The 19,449-nt window shown below is 44.9% G+C and overlaps 1 protein-coding gene across 6 annotated transcripts in view; it reads left to right on the top strand.

Annotated features, from left to right (window-relative positions):
- The first annotated feature begins 9,832 nt into the window (after positions 1 to 9,832).
- The window catches only part of QKI (QKI, KH domain containing RNA binding), a 148,221-nt gene continuing 138,604 nt past the window's right edge, over positions 9,833 to 19,449 (top strand). For 3 of the 6 annotated variants that reach the window (XM_070461708.1, XM_070461710.1, XM_070461709.1), the window contains exon 1: positions 9,833 to 10,223. In XM_070461708.1, coding sequence (XP_070317809.1) covers positions 10,082 to 10,223 — 142 coding nt within the window. In that variant the 5' untranslated portion in view covers positions 9,833 to 10,081. Of the gene's footprint in view, positions 10,224 to 11,677; positions 12,323 to 19,449 lie in introns of those variants that run through there. The other 3 variants (XM_070461706.1, XM_070461707.1, XM_020910198.2) reach the window with 2 other exon arrangements.

Raw genomic sequence — 19,449 nt, 5'->3', positions numbered from 1 at the left:
ATCTAGACCTTACTCTGGTCAGTTTTTAAGGCAATGCTGTTTATTGACAGCTTCCTGTGCTCCTGGGATTCTGCTAGGCCCTTCGTATTCAGTCCTTCACAGGGTCCTGACAACCTCCTCGGGTTCCACGGTCCACTTTTACAGGGGAGAAGACAGTCAGAGGCAGCTGACATAGTTGCTGGTAAGTGCCAGGACGTCCTCGGCTCCTGGTCTAGACGCCTGTCCTCAGCTGCCTCCTCTAAGGGCTGGCAAACTTCAGGCTGAATGTTCTGGGGCGTGTTGCACTGCATGGGGGTGAAAGAATTCCTCCAAATCACCTGGGAGAAAAGAGTTCCCACGGCTCGGCAGGTCACTCCATGGCTGGGCAAGGTATTATGATTTCATATGTTCACTGTGCAGAAGGATGTACTTCTCAGGCCCCCACTGTCATCATCCTGAGTCTAGTGATGAAAGGCCTCCGTCCCCCCACCAGGCAGGCCCCGAGCTCGCAGCCCGGCCGGGGAGATAGCCAGCTCCTCCCATCCCGCTTGGTGTCTGCTCTAAAGCTCTAGCTGAGTGGCCAGGCCTGACTGATTACGTGAAAGCGTGTCTTCGTGAAATCAGGACCCGCACAGGTTGAAATGCAGAGACCTGGTCAGCTGCCGGGGGGAGAAGGTCAAGTCCGGCCATCGGTCCCTGGAGGTCAAGGAGCCTGGTGCAGGGAAGGGCCTGGGGCTTCTGCCCGAAAGCACCCAGGCGGCTGGAGAGGGGTCTTGTGCCCAGGAGGTGGGTGGTGGATTACCGCTGGCCTGTTCGCTGATGGGACAGCTTACGAGACCGCCTCTGAACTCCGTGAACCCGAGCCTTTGTGTCATTTCACAATTTAACCGTTTCGTGTTCTGGATTCCCTCCTTATATTCTCTCTGCTTTCCTGATAGCGTTACCTGGATGGGGAGATGACGCCAGCCCGGCCCACTGTGAGCCACGATGCCGGCAGGCAACTTCCCCTTCTGACTTCATTCCAGACGCACACTATAAATTCAGGGCACTGGTTTTAGAACTGCGGGGAACAAAACGTGTTACTCATTTCACTACGCTATGTTTTATTTCCACCTAGAAATGATGCCTACTGCCAATGGATATGGAGAGAATTTCAGTGTAATTAATACCAGTTAATCAAGTTGGTGGCCCTTGAAGATCTATGAAAGGGAAGTGAGACACAGTTTTACACGTGGATTTGAATAGAGTATTTAGGAAACATAAATGCTGTCATCATCAGCCTGACATGGACAGCTCAGCGAGGGTATGTGAATGGCCCTATAGGACCGGGGAGAAAGCCAGGCAGCTGCACTTCTTTGGTGGGCAATATAAGACATTACCCTAAAGAGGATGAGTCATCATTTTTCAGCTCTGGGAACCTGTTTCTGAAAGCATTATTTGGTGAAAAATAGAAAATAAGATCTAAGACTTTGGTATTTCATTGTAACCCAGTAAATATGATTTCTAGAAATCTTCTAATTTTGGATATCTGCTCAAAGAACTTATACATATTTTAGACAGAAAAACTATCCATTTTAGGTGCAGTTAGCAGAAACTAGTAAACTCAAGCTTAATGGACATGAAGATGTGAAGCAAACAACCTTCCAACATGTAAATAAGGTGACACAAATAGAGGTGATATTGAAAATGTTTTTAATAACTGGTATGGCAGGTGCACAGAGGAGCCGAGAGCCTGCTGGCCAGGTGGGAGCAGGATGCCAGGTGTCAGGATCAGGGGATTCTTGGGGGTTCTGGGAGAAGGGCTCGGTCGTGTGGCTAAGAGCTTAGAGCAGTAACTAGGCTCTAAGGGGTGTTGAATATCAGTGTTGCCAATAATTGCTTTTTTTTCTTTGGTGTATTAAAACTTTTTGTGAATAATTGCTTTTAATTTTATATCTAAATAAAGTTAAAGTGCCTCTGATAAAATATCGTTGCTATACACGTCCTTCGATATTAAATCAAGAGGCACCACAGATTCAGGGGGCCATGGATGCTCTGAGCCCTTTGTCACAAGTAGTGTGCTTCTTGCAGACTGAGACCAACTCATACTCTAGGAACTATTGCATCATGTTGCAAAAGCTCTTCCCTCTGTGGCAGACACTGTGGCCCCTCCCTGTACGTGTGTTTCCTTGGTCATCAAGGGCAAGGATTTTTCAGATGCTATTGTTTACTTAGGTAATTATTCTGGGGTGTGAGGAGCTTAAACAGCTGCCTTCTCTGGAGCTCAAATATTTCTGTGTTTCTTTTTGTTTGTTTGTTTGTTTCATTTATTCAAACAAATAATTATTGAAAGGAGATTACTTGTAAAGCATTTAAAAAGCAGAAAGAGCAACAGGCCTTGAAGTCTACCCTTTAGGAATTTTTATGTTCTCCTAGTATAAGTTTTCTACTAGGAACCCTAGATGCAACTTTTTAGAGTTCTGCTTTTATTAACTTGTAATATGATTTTTAAAAAGGAGAAGATTTGGTTTTAACCCTTTGGAAATTATAAAAATAAGGCTTTCAATCAAATGCATTGTATTGTTTAAGGGAAACAAAAATCCATACATATAATTTTTTTATTTCAATGAGGAGTACAAAATTGGACAGCTAAGATTTTAAAATACATTTCTTATTGCTATTGTGAGTTTACCCATCTGTACACAGGGTTATCCTAGGTACAGAAATTAAATTACAACAAAGTACTTGTGGATGTGGATGAAAACACCTTATACAGAGTTACAAGATTTCAGAACTGGGAAAGACATCCAAGATCACTCACTTCAACTCTCAGGGACTGAGCTCCTTCAGTGCCTCAGAGCTGCTTCAGCTGCAACTGACAAAGCCTTTTTATACCCAGGCCAGCATCCCTTTCTCTACGTGACACCAGCAGTATTTCAATTAGACAGAAGAGCTTGACGTTTGAAAAGCTTCAGTATCACTATTGGTTAGAATACTGAAAAAAGACAGGCAGAGTTAGAAGATGACAGCATTTTAGCCATGAAAAGACACACTTCTCAAGGCACCCAAATTTAAGTCATAAGAGGGGGCAAGCAGGGTGCTGGAGGAAGTCACTTGGGACTTGGAGGGTCTGGTTTGAACACTGTCCCCAGAATTGTCCCCTTGTTGTGTGATGAGTCAGGTCGTTTCGTTAACTCTCTGAGCGGCTGCTTCTTTTCTATGAAGTGGGGATAAGACTCAGTTCAGAGCTGCTATGGACTCAGGGAGGGAGTAACTGAAGTGCTCGGCACTTCCTAGAGACTCAGGAAACATCAGCCCTCTGTCTCCCTGGTCCCACTGGGAGCTCGGCTTAGAAAGTACAATATGGAAGAGAAACTCTGAAAAAACAGAACATTTGGTCTACCATCAGTTGAATTTCAGTAAAGGATAATGGCATTTGACTAAACGGCTGGAACTTGAGTAGGCACACTTCCCATGCTCCTGAAATGTTCACTCACATGAGCTATTTAAAACTAATGCACAGATTAGGAATTACACAGTATCCGTTCAGTATGTCAAAAAAATGTAATCACAGATTCATCCTGAAGGAACCAGATCCTAAAGAACAACAACAAACAAACCCAATCCAGGGAAACACTATGGAAATTGTTCTGCAATCATAAAACCTTGAATGTCGGAAAGGTGATCAAAACAAATGAGTATTTAATTCACTCTCATAGCCCTATAATTAACAGACAATTGTCTTTTGGTTAGTTTCTGTCAAAATAGGGAACAAAGATTGGATTTCATGACACAAGGGCCTGCATCTTGGCTGGGAATGGTTTCACCTCTAAAGTTTCCTGTAGGGTCAAATGAGTAGAAACTTGAACCACCGGCTAACATTTAACCCCAGCAGAGGTTTAAACTCGGTGTTCGTATTACATCTTCAAGGATCCTGTTAGTGGTTTAAAAGGTGGCACAGTTAACATTAGATGGGAGTAGTGCCTTTTATTTCACAAATGCTATATTTATGCTAAGAGATATAAATATGATTCACTGAAGGAATCCACAGTACCATTTTGTTGATTTTTTTTTTGGTATTAAAAACAATTCCCAAGGCTCTTCTCTAGGAACACATTAGCTCCATACTCAAGACCAACCACAGTCGGGCACCTCCTGTTCTTTATGGAAACTCCTACTGTAAAGTCTGTAAATCTATCCTTTCCGAAATTTTCGAAGTTTTTTTTTTCTATGCCCTCCCTCAGTTCTGTTTTTTTCCCCATGCAAGACAGCAAACTCATCTCCCCAAGCAGACTCGCTTTGGCGCTCATTTCCATTTGTAAGGCACTGTGTCTTAAGCATCCGTTCTGTTTTGGTTAACTATTCATATGTATGTGATATTAGCTCCCAGCTTAGTCTGTAAACGCCTTAGGGTTAATGACAGGTATTTAGATATAACGGGGACTCAAATATTTGTTGATTAAGATATTCACACTTACAATGTGTCATTTTCAATCTTTTTAAACAGCAGCTGTAAACCATCTCACAATTTAAAACGATACTCAAAAAATCTATTCAGGTGACAAGCTTTACAAAGATATTGGGAAAGGTCCATTCCCTTTTTGGACAATCTAAGGATTAAGACTTTTAAAAAAAGAATGTTTAGGACAAAAAGCCATCAAAGACTGATGCTCAAGTCCAAGAAACATTTTAGTTCTTGTGAGAACTCCATGGTGCTGATGAAAAAAATACAATAACTTTCTATTTTTAAATGTCAAGAATGGCAACAAATAACACCAGTCAAATTTAAAAGAACAGAAAGTGTATTTCCACTCATGGTTAATTACTGATAGATGTGGGAACATTTTCAGTGTCAACATATTAGATGACATGGGCCTCCGGGGTAGCTCAACCAGTAAAGAATCTGCGTGGCTCTCAGGTGGCACTAGTAGTAAAGAGCCCACCTGCCAACGCAGGAGACGCAAGAGACGCGGGTTTGATCCCCAGGTCGGGTAGGTCCTTGAGAAGGAAATGGCAACCCATTCCAGTATTCGTGCCTGGAAAATTCCATGGACAGAGGAGCCTGGTGGGCTATGGTCCATGGGGCCACAAAGAGTGGGACATGACTCAGTGATTGAGTGATAACAATATCAGATGACATAATTTCTCACAGTGAAAAAAAGTTTTATAAGGATCTTCAAATAGGAGCTCACCCATACATATATTGTAACTTTCTGTGTAACATGTGAATATGTTGTATCGTATTATGAATATCAAAAAGATGTTTTTGTAATAATATAAAGCCTTTTCCACATTAAGTTTTAGCTTTTGAAGCTCCTGCAAGGCAAGCAATGTATCCCAAGAATTTCTGTGTTCCTCACTGTACTTGTCATTTGTTGTGTAATTAATGGTGTAATACATACACATCAAATATGTGCAAGGTAGGTGTTTGAGACAAAAGGAAGGGCTACTGTGGATACTGGAGGACAGGCGGGAGGCTTCACCCCGTCTGGACCAGTTCTGTGCTGTATGGTCCAGCTACTTACTGCTCTAAAGCACTCTCTTTTTGAAATCTGGCTGTTCACACCCAGCCCAGATGTTTGCTCTGTGGATTACAAGAAATAATGTAGGTAAGGGTTTTGCATAGTTCCTGGTGTATAACAAGTACTTAATATTTTTTGGAACATATTTTGAATGTGCCTACATGTACCATTCAGTCTTGAGGGGTTGGGAGTTCCAAACAGAACAAAGTGAAGTCTTTCTCTCAAGGAGCCCACAGTGCAGGAGAAGGGGACAAACTTACCCGTAGATAAGACAGTGTCGTGTATGGATGTGAGAGTTGGACCATAAAGAAGGCAGAGCATGGAAGAATTGATGCATCTGAGCCGTGGTGTTGGAGGACTCTTAAGAATCCCTTGGACTGCAAGGAGAGTCAACCAGTCCATCCTAAAGGAGATCAGTCCTGAATATTCATTGGAAGGACTGATGCTGAAGCTCCAATACTTTGACCACCTGATGGGAAGAGCAAGCTCATTGGAAAAGACCCTGATGCTGGGAAAGACTGAAGGCAAAAAAGAGAAGGGGGCAACAGGGGATGAGATGGTTGAATGGCATCACCGACTCAACAAACGTGAGTTTGCACAAGCTCCGGGAGATGGTGAAGGACAGGGAAGCCTGGTGTGCTGCAGCCCACGGGGTCACAAGGAGTCGGACAGGACTGAGAGCCTGAACAACAACAAAGAGTGTCAGGTGGAAATAAACCATGAAAAGGATTCTAAGAGGGGTGGACAGGTAAGCAGAGAGCAAACAGCAGGCGTGTGTGTCTTAAATAATGCATACACTAGTTTACATAGGGTGGCAAGGAAAGCCTTCTCCTGTAAGTCCTGAGGAAAAGTATGCGGCTGCTTAGAGATGTGTGGGGAACTCAGCTAGGACAGGAAACACTGAAGCAAAGCCCTGGAGTGGAAGGGCTGTGAACAGAAGGGGATGCGGGCTGGAGGAGCCCAGCACAAGGTCACCAGGGCAGCGGGAGGCCGGAGCGCCTGGACCCACAGGCCTCTCTGTAAGATCTTTGGGTTTTTTCCATCTGTAGTGGGGGGATCACTGAAGAACTGTGGGCAGAAGTTATTTTCAAGTATTTGACAAGGCAGAACAGAGTAGCTATTGTCACATGGTGTAACCATAAGGGATGTGATACATAGAAAATGAATAGTCTATCACTGTTCTTTAACTCTGATGTGGTTCATCTAGACTGTATGAACCAGTTAGTCATATGAAACTGTAGTTTCTATGGGTCAAAAATGGTGGAACATCATCAAAAGTTCCGACCTTATTGGATAGGGTTAGGAAAGGAGCACAGAACACAGGCTTTAGAATACAATGTAACTGGATTTGAATTCCACGCCTAGGACCCACGAGCTATAACCTTGGGGAAGTTATTTAATCTCCTTCGTGGGTTTCCCCTTATGTAAAATGGGGCTACTAGCATAACCTAAGTTACAAGGCTGAACTAAAAATTAAATGAGGTATACATTCAGCACTAGGCCTAGGAGCTTAATAAAGAAGTGAACAGATTACAGAGACTGAACATTTTACACTAAAGTCAAATGAATAACTTAGTACCAAAACCCTTCACAACTATCATTCTGCCAGCTACTAAGGAAACACGCCTTAGTTTTTGAAGCGACAACAGCTTTTGATTAAATGACTATTCCCTGCATTTAGAATATTCATCCTTTAATAGATAATTAGGTGAATATCCTTGGTAACCCACTCCAGTCTTTTTGCCTGAAGAATCCCCATGGACAGATAAGCCTGGCCAGGCTACAGTCCACGGGGCTGCAGAGAGTCAGACACGACTGATAGACTAAGCACAGCGCAGCTCAGGTGAATCTTCTATAGCTCTAACAATGATGGGTGTTGGTGAACTTAAAATATTTGTGTTTAATGTTTCCAACCAGTCCATCCTAAAGGAGATCAGTCCTGTGTGTTCCTCGGAAGGACTGATGTTGAAGCTGAAACTCCAATACTTTGGTCACCTGATACAAAGAGCTGACTCATTGGAAAAGACCCTGATGCTGGGAAAGATTGCGGGCAGGAGGAGAAGGGGACGACAGAGGATGAGATGGTTGGATGGCATCACCAACTAGAGGGACATGGGACTGGGTGGACTCCGGGGGTTGGTGATGGACAGGGAGGCCTGGCGGGCTGTGGTTCATGGGATCGCAGAGTCGGACACGACTGAGGGACTGAACGAACTGAATGTTTTCAACTTTGTCTAGCAAAGCAGTTCTATGTCCTCTATCCACTTAGCTTCAAATGCAAACTCACTTTATGCTTTTAAATGAATAGGCCAGAAGCTACTTGTCACTCAAGTTTTTGTTTGAAATTCATTTAATAGTTTCAATAGTTCAATAGTTTCAACACTCAAAAAGTGTTCCTCAGAATGTCTGAAACAAAACTTTATAAGAGAAACAAAAAACAGCCAACAAATCCACTTATTTAGAACTCGGTAGACATGACTTCAGACATGAAACTATTTCAGCATATGTCACTCACACAATGCTCGGTTTTTGTATACATTATTTTGTATACATTATCAACTGAACATGTCATAAAGGACTTGCAATAAAGTGCAGATGCAGATTTGGTGGCTGACCACATTCTGCAAACCAAATTTTTTGAACTGCAGTGTGGCTGTTCAGAAAATTCCTTCCCAAAGAAATCAGAATGTTTGAAATGCAGCCTAACTGCAGGAAAACCCCCTTGCCCAGTGTAGGGTTATTTCTGCATGTGTGCAAACACCAGTGTTGACTTTGCGCTTTTCCAACTTAGGCGCCCGCTCCTCGGTCCGCCTCGCCATCACGGCTGCATGGGATCATTACTGGATACCGAAGCCATCGCGAAGCGCTGCAGACGGCGCTCCCGATCCGCTCCGAATTCGGTCCCGCCGGTGCACGCGCCTCGCCGCAGCGGCTCTCGGGAGGGCTGGGGGCCACGGAAGCGCGGACCCCAACGTACTGGCCCAGCCACGCCGTCGGGCGGGCCAGAGGCGCCCACGGCTGGGGGGAACCCGCCGCGCGACACCGAGGCCGGAGGCAAACGCGAGGAGCCCGAGAGGTCGCCGTGCGGGCCCACCGTGGAACGCGTCCTGACAGGGCAGCCCGCGGACCCGGAGCGGAGACTACGCTACGTCGCCGCCCCCGCGGGCCCGACGGCCCGGCACTGCGCGGTGGTGGCGATGGTGGAAGGGGAGGCCCCCACACCAGGACCCCCGCCCACCCCGGCACGCGCCCCTCCCCCGCCCCACCCCACGCAGGCGCGAGGCACGCCCCGCCCCTTCCCCCTAGGCTCGCGGGTCCCCCGAGGGGGCGGGGCGACCCTCGGAAGGGGCGTGGCCGCCGGCCTCGACGCACGCACGCACGCGCTCTCGGGCTTCACGGCTACGTGTCGGGCCACGTGACGCCCACCCCGAAAGTCCCCCCGTGAAGCAACAGGACGTTAAAAAAAAAAAAAATTTGTTTTGGGGGGTGGGGGCGGGGAGGGCGGCTGAGTAGCTTTAAAACAACCTATAGTAACGGGGGGAAGGGACGGGGCCGTGAGGCGGCGAGCGCGGCCCTGACACGCCGTAGCCCGTCCCGCTGGAAACCCCTCTCCCCCTAACGCCACAGCCCGACCGCTCCCGCCAAGAAGAGCCGGCCCGGCGGCGCGGCCGGCGCCCCCTCAGCCTCCACACGCCCCATCCCGAAGCACCGCCGCCGCCCTCCCCCCGTCCTGCGGCCCCGCAGCGGCCCCTCCCTCCGCTCTCCGCCGCCCGAAGCGGCGATCCCCCGGCCCGGCGCCCAGGCCGGGCTGGCTGTGTACCGCCTCCGTCACGCCGGCCGCCGCCGTTCCCCTCAGGCCGCCTGAGGGAGACGGCGCGGCGGCGGCGGCGGCGGGAGGAGGAGCGCGCCGGCCGGGCCCCGCTAACGGCCGCCCAGCGCGGCCCCGCCCGCTGCCCGCCCCCGGCCCTCCCCGCGCCGCCGCCCCTCCCCCCGCGCCGCCGCCGCCGCCGCCGCCGCCGCTGGCAGCGCCGCCTGAACTGAGGCGAACTCCGCCGCCAAGTGAGTGAGGAGGAGGAGGCGGCGAGGAGGAGGAGGAAGAGGAGGAGCGGAGTCAGAGCGCGGCGGCAGCGGCAGCGGAGAGGCGGCCGCGGCGGGGACCAGCCCAGAGAGACCCCGAGCCCGCGGCAGAGGCGGCGGCGGCGGCCGAGCGGGCGCGACCAGCCTAGCGAGCTAGAGAGCGGGCGAGCGGGCGGGCAAGCGGCGGCCCGGCTCCTCCTCGTCCGGCGCCGAGCGGCCCCGCGCCCGCACTCGGCCCGCGGAGACCCGCCTCCCGCCCGCCGGCCTCGTGAGGGACGCGCCGAGCCGGCGGCCGAGGAGCGGCGGCGGCGGGCCGGGAGCGCGTCGGGCCGCGGGCGGAAAGTGCCTGCGGGGGCGGGGAGAGCGCGGCGAGCGCGCGGTCCGGCCGCCCGGGCGCCCGGCGCGGGAGCGGAGCGGAGCGGGACGCCGAGTCCCGAGCGGCCGGCGGCCGGGGCTCCCCGCCCCTCCCTCCCTCTCCGGCGGCGGCGGCGGCGGCGGGCGGAGTGAGCTGCGGAGCCTGGAATATGGTGGGGGAAATGGAAACGAAGGAGAAGCCGAAGCCCACCCCAGATTACCTGATGCAGCTGATGAACGACAAGAAGCTCATGAGCAGCCTGCCCAACTTCTGCGGGATCTTCAACCACCTCGAGCGGCTGCTGGACGAAGGTGAGTCCTGCCCGGCCCGGCCTCTTGCGGCCCGCACCCGGGCGGCGGCCCCTCTTCCCGGGACCCGACGCCCGCCGGAGTGTGGGGAGGGCGAGAAGGTCGCGCGGCCGCCGGCGGGGGACCGTGCGCCCGGGGCCGGCGAGGCCCGGGCGGGGCGCACGGAGGCGGCGCCGAGGCCGGGGGGCGCGGGGCGGGCGGGCCGGGGCTCGGGCGGGACCCGCGGGTGGGACGCCCCCCCCCACCCCGGGCTCCCTCACCCCGGTCCGGCCCTGCGTCGCTGGCGCCCCGGCGGGTGCGCCTGGGGAGGCTGCGGGGTTGCCGGCTCCCGGCCCGGCCTCGAGCTCCGCGACGGCCCCGAGCTCCGCGGGCCTCCCGGGGAGCAGCCCGGCCTCGCCCGCCTCGCGGGCGCCTGAAGGACACCGGCCTCGGGGCCGTTCCCGGAGGGGCCACCCCCCCACCCCCCAGCAGAGGTCCTGGCGGTTCCCCGAGTGGGGCTTGTGCTTTTGTTTTTGGAAGTTTGCGCAGCTTGTAAATACTCGAGGGGACCGAGGAGCGTGGGTCTGTTCAAACTGAAAGGCATTCCAGAGCCGACCGAAAGTACAGCCGCCGTAGCCGAAGGCGAGGACAAAATGACAGCGGAAAGCACTTTTCTGTCCTTTTGTTTGGGGAAGCGAGCCCCGTCGGGGAGTTTTAAGTTCACTTTTGGGGGGGTGAACGCGAAATACCGCGAGGACGCGTGCGGGCGGCGTCCGACTTGGAGAGAACTTGGGCGGAGAGCTTTCCCCCAGGGCCGCGGCCGCCTCGGTGTGTAGGACAGGAAGCCGAGGCGCCCGGGAGGGCGAAGACGAAGCAAGCAAAAGTTTGCAGCAGAGCTTCGTCGGCGGAGAGCTGCGAGGAGCGAGGACCGCCGAGGACATTCGTTCCGGCCGACTCGGAGAGGGCTCGACCGAGGTCCGCCGGCGCGGCAGGGCCGGAACGTCCCTGTCCGGGGGCGTTTCCGTGGCCGCCAGGGGAAAGGCGACCACTACGAAGGGGGTCATTTTTGAAAATCGAGTAGCGTGGAGTTTCTTTTTTTTTTTCCTGCTTAGAAGCATCTCCGGGAGGACTGTTTGAAGAAAACGGAAAACTGCTGCATAGCGATGAACATTGGATTGTAGGTTTTTCGCAAGGATTTTGAGACATTTTACAACAGACCTGGGAGAAAGGGATCTGAAGGTTGGGGAGTTGGAATGTCAAGCAAGAACAAAAGACCGGAAATATCTGCGTAATAAAAGGAGGTTGAAGAAGCATCCCAGGAGCTTTGGTTACCATGAAAGTCTCAGAAACAACTCGAAAAGTAGAAAACTGTTGGATATTACTGCATACTGTTTTTTTTTGTGTGTGTGTGCTTATGTGTTAATCATACAGCAGTAGATAGATTTCATTGAGATGAGCTTCCCCCCCGCCCCCCCCCCCCCCCAATAGTTGAAACAGCAAATCGGTTCATATCAGATTGTTCCGGGGAAAACTTGAGCTGTGCCTTTAAGGGGTTCTGCTTTTCCTATTTGTGTTGGCATTTGAAAGATTGTGGAGGCAGAAAACTTTCTGGAATGTCAAAAAAAAAAAAAAAAAATTGCTGGAACTCTTGAGTATTTCCAATTGTGGGCGCTAAGGGGCGCCAGTTATATTTTTTTAAGCATTAGAGATGTTTGGAGCAAAATGTGTAACATTCTCAGTTACCTGACCTATATTAAATTAGTTGACACTTAAATCATAGGTCATTTTGTCATTTTGTGTCCATATATATTTGAAGACACTTCGGAACAATTTTATCACATTTCATGTGATTTCATGAATTCCACATGCGCTATGGAAGTAATAACGCTATTTTTTCTTGGCACGTTTTGATGCATTTAAAGTTTTAGTGGTATTTGTAAAAACTTTGTTGAGCTTTTTCTTTAAGCGTAGTTGTATAGAAGAAATCTTTTACAGTCATTAGAATGAAAATAAGCTTTGATCATATTAGGGTTAAAGTTGCGCCTGAATTAAAATGTTGGAGTCAGTGGGACAGCACAGGAGAGAGAATGTTTGGAGATGTCTCCTCATCTGTGCTGTTTGAGGTGAGTCGGGTTTCTCTGACTAGTTCTGAAAGGCTTCTCATTTGTGCTGTTATGTTGGCCTCAAATCTCTAAATGGTGATTGAAGTTGGTTCTAACCTTTGGCGTGATAATTTTTAATCTTCTAAATCTAGAATTCCAATTATGTCCATTATTTCTAACAAAGGTTGGTTTGTTCGTTTCTCTGTGTTTGGAAATAGTAATCGTTTGAGTTTTAAATGTTGTAAACCACTGGTTGAGGAGGAAACAGTCTAAGTAATATGTATTTTTTATTTTTATTATGGTTTACTTCATCTCTGTCTCAGTCTCTATTGAGTTTTAGCCTTTTCAACTCCCCAGCATAAAGATTGCTCCTGTATAGTAGCTAGGATGTTTAAAAAGGGACAGCATAATGACTAGGAAGTTTGATTGTTTTTTATCAGACCAGTAGAAACAGGGAGGAAAAGGGGTTATTCCTTAGTGTGGAATAAGCTGCTTCCTGTAATTGTTAGCCTTATTATAAACTTCACTTGACTTAAGAAAAATATTGGTTTCTGAAGTTCATCACGTTTTTATCTGTGCTGGGTGATTTGATTCTCAAATTTGGCAAGTCGTCCTTTACTCCTTTGTGGCCTGTCATTGTCCAAAACAAATTAATCTACTTGTTTGTGGTTAGGAATTATAATTTCCTTTGTCCATATGCTTGGCTGAAGAATTCTTTTTAAATTTAGTTAAAACTAAATTTTATTTCAGTGCTTAGTCAAGATATTGTACTTACTGACAGTACTATCTTCTGATAATTGGAAGTTTTAAATGAATAGCAATTTTATTTTGAAATATTTTTCAAAAGTAAGCTTTAAAAAAATTTCCTGGTCAGTTTGAGAATATTTATTTGGCCAGTTACACATTGGGGATTTCTGTGTTCTAGATTTTGTTTGGTTGATTAAAACTTAAATGCTTTAGAGTAAGCATTTTAATTTTATGCCAAGTTAACCTTTAGATTATATTTTGACTGTGGATTGTGAACAGTCTTTTTTTGTTTACTGGTTTTCTTGTGTGTGTGTGGGGGGGGAGGCAGGAGAGGGGATATCAGATTTTTCTCTGAAGTAACTTTATTTAGCATGGTTGCTTTTTTAGCTTGTTGAATGAATTCTAGGTTGGACCAGTCTCATGAAAGACATACCATCAGTTGATAATTCTGATACTTGGTCTTCCATTGAGATAGAGACGATCACAGATAGGTTTGATTGAGGTTTTAAAGTGTTAAACTGTTTTTCTTTTGATTGAGGTTTTAAAGTGTTAAACTGCTCCTCCTTTAAAGAGAAGTTTTCCACTGAACCAGCCTGGGACTATCCATGAGAAAGAATAGGTTTGTTTTGGTTTTTTTTTTTGGGAAACCTTCCTTTGTCTTGAAAATGAAACTTAAGCAGGAACAGTATTTGAATGTAAGTTCTGTTTTAATAAAGTATTGCAGTTTAGAATTGAGATGGCATAAAAATAAAAATAAAATCACTCTCCTTAAAAATCCCAAATAGGGGGAAATGGAAATCTAGAGATATTAAAATTAGATTTTGAGTGTTCATTTTTAGGCAGATATGAAAATTAATGTGACTATATGGTATAGTTTTTGAGGAAGGCTAGTCTAAATCTTTTTATTGTGAATAACTGAAAAAGTAGTGCATGGCTCAGAAAAAGCAAACATGTTAGAGTCCACATTAGTGATCTGAAAAATTTGTGTTCACTTTTTTGTGATCTTTTTTTGGGGTTGGGGGGTGAGGGAGAGATGTAAATTTTCTTTTTGACCTCAATTTATTTTTTCTCCCTGTTTCCTCGCCCTTGAAAATGAGGGCAAAAAAATAAATTAAAACTTGCTTTGCTAGTTAAACATTTTCCAATATTAAATGTTTGTTTCTATTCATTATGCATTCATTATTGAATATATCATATTTTTAGTTTTCCTACACTGCATTTTTTTTTTTGAGAAATCTTGCTCAGTTTAGAAATTACATGGTAATTTTTTTGTATTGAGAGGAATTTTGTTATATGTTTATTATAGTTGGTCCCCCCGCCCCATCCGCCGAAGAAGCATTGTTGACAATAATCAGTATCTGTGACAAACTGATTTTAAGTTGAAGTAATCTGTTCTTTAGGAGCAAAGGTTGTGTTTCTGTATGCACAAACCTTTGCATTACTAGTAATGAGAAGGAAGCTAGTTTTCATAATCAGTTTTTTCCGTTATCCTTTTTTCTCCTCACCCAGGAGGTGTCAGCAGCTATAATAAGGTAATAACGGAAACGATAATTTGTATCATGGGTCATTTATTCAATACTTTGAAGCTTAACTTCTCTGTAGACAAGAGTGTGTATGTAAAATGCTTGTACATACTATGATGCAGGTGACTTCTTTTTCTTAACTTTATCCAGTTTACATGGTTTTGTAGTAAATGTTTACTCTCAAGTCTGTAATGTACTTGAGTTAATAGAAATAGGTCTCTGCTAACCACATTTGCCAGTGTGTTTGGTATGAGCACCTTTTCTTAAATGGCTTTGAGCATATTAAATGAAAACAAGTTAATTTTATCTTTTTAATGCTTTGTACACATCTTATTCCTGTTGTTTTCCCCCTACTAGTCACAATCCTGAAGTTGAAATGCATCAGTTTTTCATAAGAACAAATGGTTTTTGCCTTCCTTCTTAAGGGAAATAAATGCCTGCAACAAAAGACATGAAGTGAAGCCTCCTTCCCTTTCCTGAGCATGATTCAGGTGCTCCTTCTTTGAGAGCAGTATAAGGTTTTTGTTTTGTTTTTTGACTTTTTTTTTGTTGTTGTTATTAAGAGAATTACACCAGTGTGATTATAAAGGTAACTTTTTATAATCTGACTGGAACCACATTTTAATTTACTTGAGAATTCAATGCTGTTAATATACTTTGTTTGATTTATAATGATGCAGTTATAAATTCAATGCTGTTAATATACTTTGTTTGATTTATAATGATGCAGTTATAAGTAAAACTTGGCCTTATTCTGTTGGAGATGTTGAAAGTGCTATGCTATTGTTAAGTTTTAGTTTTTGATTATTTAAAAGTTGGAGCCCACTGAGTAATTTTCTGTTACTTACATGTCAGCTATTGTGAGATATGTAAGGATGTATTTTAGGGTCAACGGAAGGGGTCAGTGCATGGGCCCATGTGAAGAAGTCATAGTTAAAATTATGTGCTTGCTGATTTTTTATTCGCATGATTGACAGGACTTTGTCATCTTCTCCGACCCCTCTTTTTTTGACATTGACAGTTAAGTGTGAATTCTATGTGCAAAAATGTATTTTTCTCTTAATGAGAACTTTTAGGAAATGCTTATCCCTTTTTTGAATTGGCATTTCAGTATTGGGACTCAAAATAGCTAGGTTGCTTGATGCCCAAGTAAGATTTTTACAGGTTTATTTTCATTTAATAGAAACCAAAAATAGCATTAAATTTTTCATAGTGAGTATGGTTTGTTTTGTTAGTGTGACTCTGTTACGAAATATGACTATAAATATAACCCCCCCCCCCCCCCCCCCCGCCCGCCTGTGTTAGGTACTACTCTCTATATAGTTACCATCATACTTAACATTGTAATATCATCTCTTTTTTTGTCTGTCTCTGGTTTGTAATGTTATCTCTCTTTTTTGTCTGTTAGAAATAGTTTCTTGAAAGTGGCCACCTCATAGCCTGCATATGTGCGATCTCAGACATTTGTTGAATGAATAGATAGGTTCACACTTTAAATTCTTTTTTCATTTCTAGTTTCTCTAAAATGCATTCATTTCTAGTTTCTCTAAAATACGGGATTAAGCAGATGGTTTTGGGTAATCAGGAAAAAAAGGTACACATATTTTTCTTAAAAATGGTATTTTTTAGAAATTTTACAATATTTTTTGCAGTACTTTCCCTCAGGGAGGTTAATTTTATTTTACTGCCATTGGTATGAATGAGAATTAGGAAGATATAATTGCTTTATTTAAGCAGTAGTTTCTAGCCAGTCTTATACAAAGTGTATCAGTCCATAGGCAGAAAAGATCTGTCAGTGTTCATCTCAGCTTGTGCAAGTTTTGGCATTTATGGAATTATATAGGTGAACCTTCCCCTAGTCAGTTACCTATAAAGGCAACATTCAGCAGATATGTATGTCTTGTACTGTGTGCAAAGCACAGTGAATATGAAAGATTTCTTCTCCCTAAGTGCTGCTTTGATGTGCTCAGGGTAAAGAAGGACTATTTGAATGGTTTTAGTTTAGAGGAAAGCTGAGTGTAAACATATGTGGCTGTTACAGTAATTTAACACAAATAGCAGGTTTTAAGACACAGGTGTTTATTGAAGCTAAGTTGAAAGTGTCATTACTTAGAAGACTGATAAATTGAAAATTTCAGTTAACTGAAATTTAATTCTCTTAAAAGGAGTCTACTTCTCTGCTTTATCCTTAACAGTGTTTCAAGTAAATGTGTCATGAGTTTAACAAATACATAGCTTGTTGAAGTTAAGTGGTTTATCCAAAATTCTTGTAATTAACAAGGTGATGACTGTATTTAATATTCTCAACATTTTCTCAGTTTCCTGAAGCAGAAACTCATTTGAAAACCTAGCAATCCTGTCAAGTCTAATAAAATAAACAGAATTGTGTTTATGTTCATACTGTTGTTTCATATATTGATTCTAACCTACATATTTTATTAAACCAAGTTTTGAGGTTGGTGAAATGATTCAATTTACATTTAGCATTTCTGTCACATTACTTATGTTAAAGCAGAATTTATCAATTTGGATGCTTTTCAAGGAGGTTAAGTCTCAGAAAAACATGAAAGTGCAGTTCAGTCCATGAAGCGGTCCTGTGCTCTACGGCCGTGGTTCTAAGGAAGGGGTGTATGTGTTTGCATGTGTACAAGCCTGCGTGTGTATAAAGGGAGCCCTGCAGTGGGTGTGAGCTGGCCTTGGAATCCTTGCGCATGGTGCTGCAATGGTGAAGTTCAGAGTAAGGGAGTGTTTCAAAGTAAAAATCTGTCTGGCCTCAGGATTGAAATGATTGTATATCAACAGTGGAAAAGGGAGTGGATATTAAATATCTTGCTTTTGACTGTAATGCAGGACGAGTTTTTGTAAAGATGGGGCATGATCACCTGGTCATTTGCAGATTCTTGGAGGAAAAATACATAACATACATGTAATTATTACATAAAAAGAAGCACTAGTAAAAAGCAAACTTTTATGCAATTTTTACTTGAAACTTTTCCATTAACTCAATGACATAATATTTTACAAGGTCTGAAAATTCATTTACAAAGAGTATTTGAAGAGATTTATATGTGGAAAAAACTGGGAGAAATGTGAAACATTTCTGCTTAGATGTAGTTGAGTGTAAGGCGTGCCGAAGTGATGCCAGAAGATCATGGAATTTCAGAGCTACCAGGGACCGCGAGTTGGGGGATGAGGTCTTCGTCTCACAGGTGCAGAGACCGAGTTAGGGAGACTTGTTACTGGTGCAGAGCGCAGCAGGGTGGCTGGTCTGCGGGCTGACCACACTGCTGCCGACATGGAGCAGAGAGAGGAGAGCTTCTGCTGTTGCCTTGGGTGGTGGACATGACGGGAAGAAAACGGAAGAGGGTTTTCCTGATTCCGTGATACGTTGGGCTTCAGCAAAATGCTGGTCATAGTTTCGGAGCCAGAATTCACACACATATTATTCAGTGGTAGATCTTTATGATAATTAAAGGGCTAATAATAAGTAAACACATTTTTAGAGAATTTCAACTCATTCATTTAAACTGATTAGTAGCCGAAGGATAGAGCTTTAGCTCTTAAAATAACATGGTGCAAATAAATCTAGTGAATATTCAGTATTGTTTTTACTGTTTATTACTGTAAATTCCTATTTTTGAAAACTACTTGAGAAGAAACTTGTGTCAAAGTTTACTGTTGTTGGGCAATTCAAATCAGGAATATACAGACTTGTTTCAGTTTTAGGTTAGCATAGGGTGGTTACAAGCATAGGTAGGCAACTCTAATGACAGCCAAAAGATGGATGATGGTAAATCCCATGGAAATAGAGCTGCACTAGGTAGCCCCTGCATCCTAGTCCCGAGGCCCACATCTGGAGCTTACACTGTTTGTTTTGAGTAGATGGAAAAGAATTGAGTATAAACCACCATTGCTTGCTGTGTTATGGTGATGTGTCAACTCTGATAGAATTGGTTAGAAGAAATAAAAATTTCAAACCAAGATCATATAAGTTACTCTGAAATTGACTGCCCGTAATCCTTCATTAGTGTTGCTGCTGCTGCCACCTTTGTTGCAGTGATGTGCCCATTGTTAGAACAGGTATTCGGGTGTTGACTGTGGGTCTGTGTACACACATGTGCCAGCATAAACATGAAAATTTGTGTTTCTGTCCATATGCTAATGAGATGTGGCAAAGTAGTAACAGTTCTTTAGCTAATAGACTTGGGATCTGTTCATGACTTTACAGCTAACTGATTTAGTTTGGTGATATTGGACAAGATCTGTAACCTTTCTGAACCTTAGTTTCTAAATGGAATTACCAGCTATACTGGTAACTTCAAATCAAAATGCTCTGAGGATGGAGAATATTATATGCAGAAGAGTTTCTTAGGCTGTAAGGCGGCATCATCTAACCTCCGTCAGCATTTCCAGGTGGTTTTTCATGGGATAGGCAACCAGATGAATGAGAAAAGAAGACAAAAAGAAGGGTCAGTTATCCAACTGAATATCAGCTAGTTTTTGTGTTGAGGAGAATCATTCATTTCTAGCATTCTGGAAGTTCAGAAGTCACTTTATGCTGAAGTGTCTAATAAGGACTTTTTAAGAAGTGGAACTTGATTTGGTATTAATAGGTGAATGGTATTATTAGTTGGTCTTTAATGAGGTGAATGGGAGGGTAAGGGATGTTCAGCAGAAGGGAAAAGTGAGGTAGTACCAAAACAGTGATGATGGGGGAGTTTGAAAGACTTTCATAAAAGTTTGTTTTGAGGAGGTTCGTTGAGATGACAGATGCATGTAGAGAAGCAGTGAGAAGGAAGAGCCGAGCAGAGCCAGAAAATCAGTTTGCAGCTGTATCGTGATGGGCTCTGAACGCTGGGTCAGTGTTCAGGTTTTACT

This window comes from Odocoileus virginianus, chromosome 34, assembly GCF_023699985.2.
Source record: "Odocoileus virginianus isolate 20LAN1187 ecotype Illinois chromosome 34, Ovbor_1.2, whole genome shotgun sequence".
Taxonomy (NCBI): Eukaryota; Metazoa; Chordata; class Mammalia; order Artiodactyla; family Cervidae; genus Odocoileus; species Odocoileus virginianus.
Note: the sequence above shows the minus strand (reverse complement) of the source record. Positions and strands in the feature narration are given on the sequence as shown.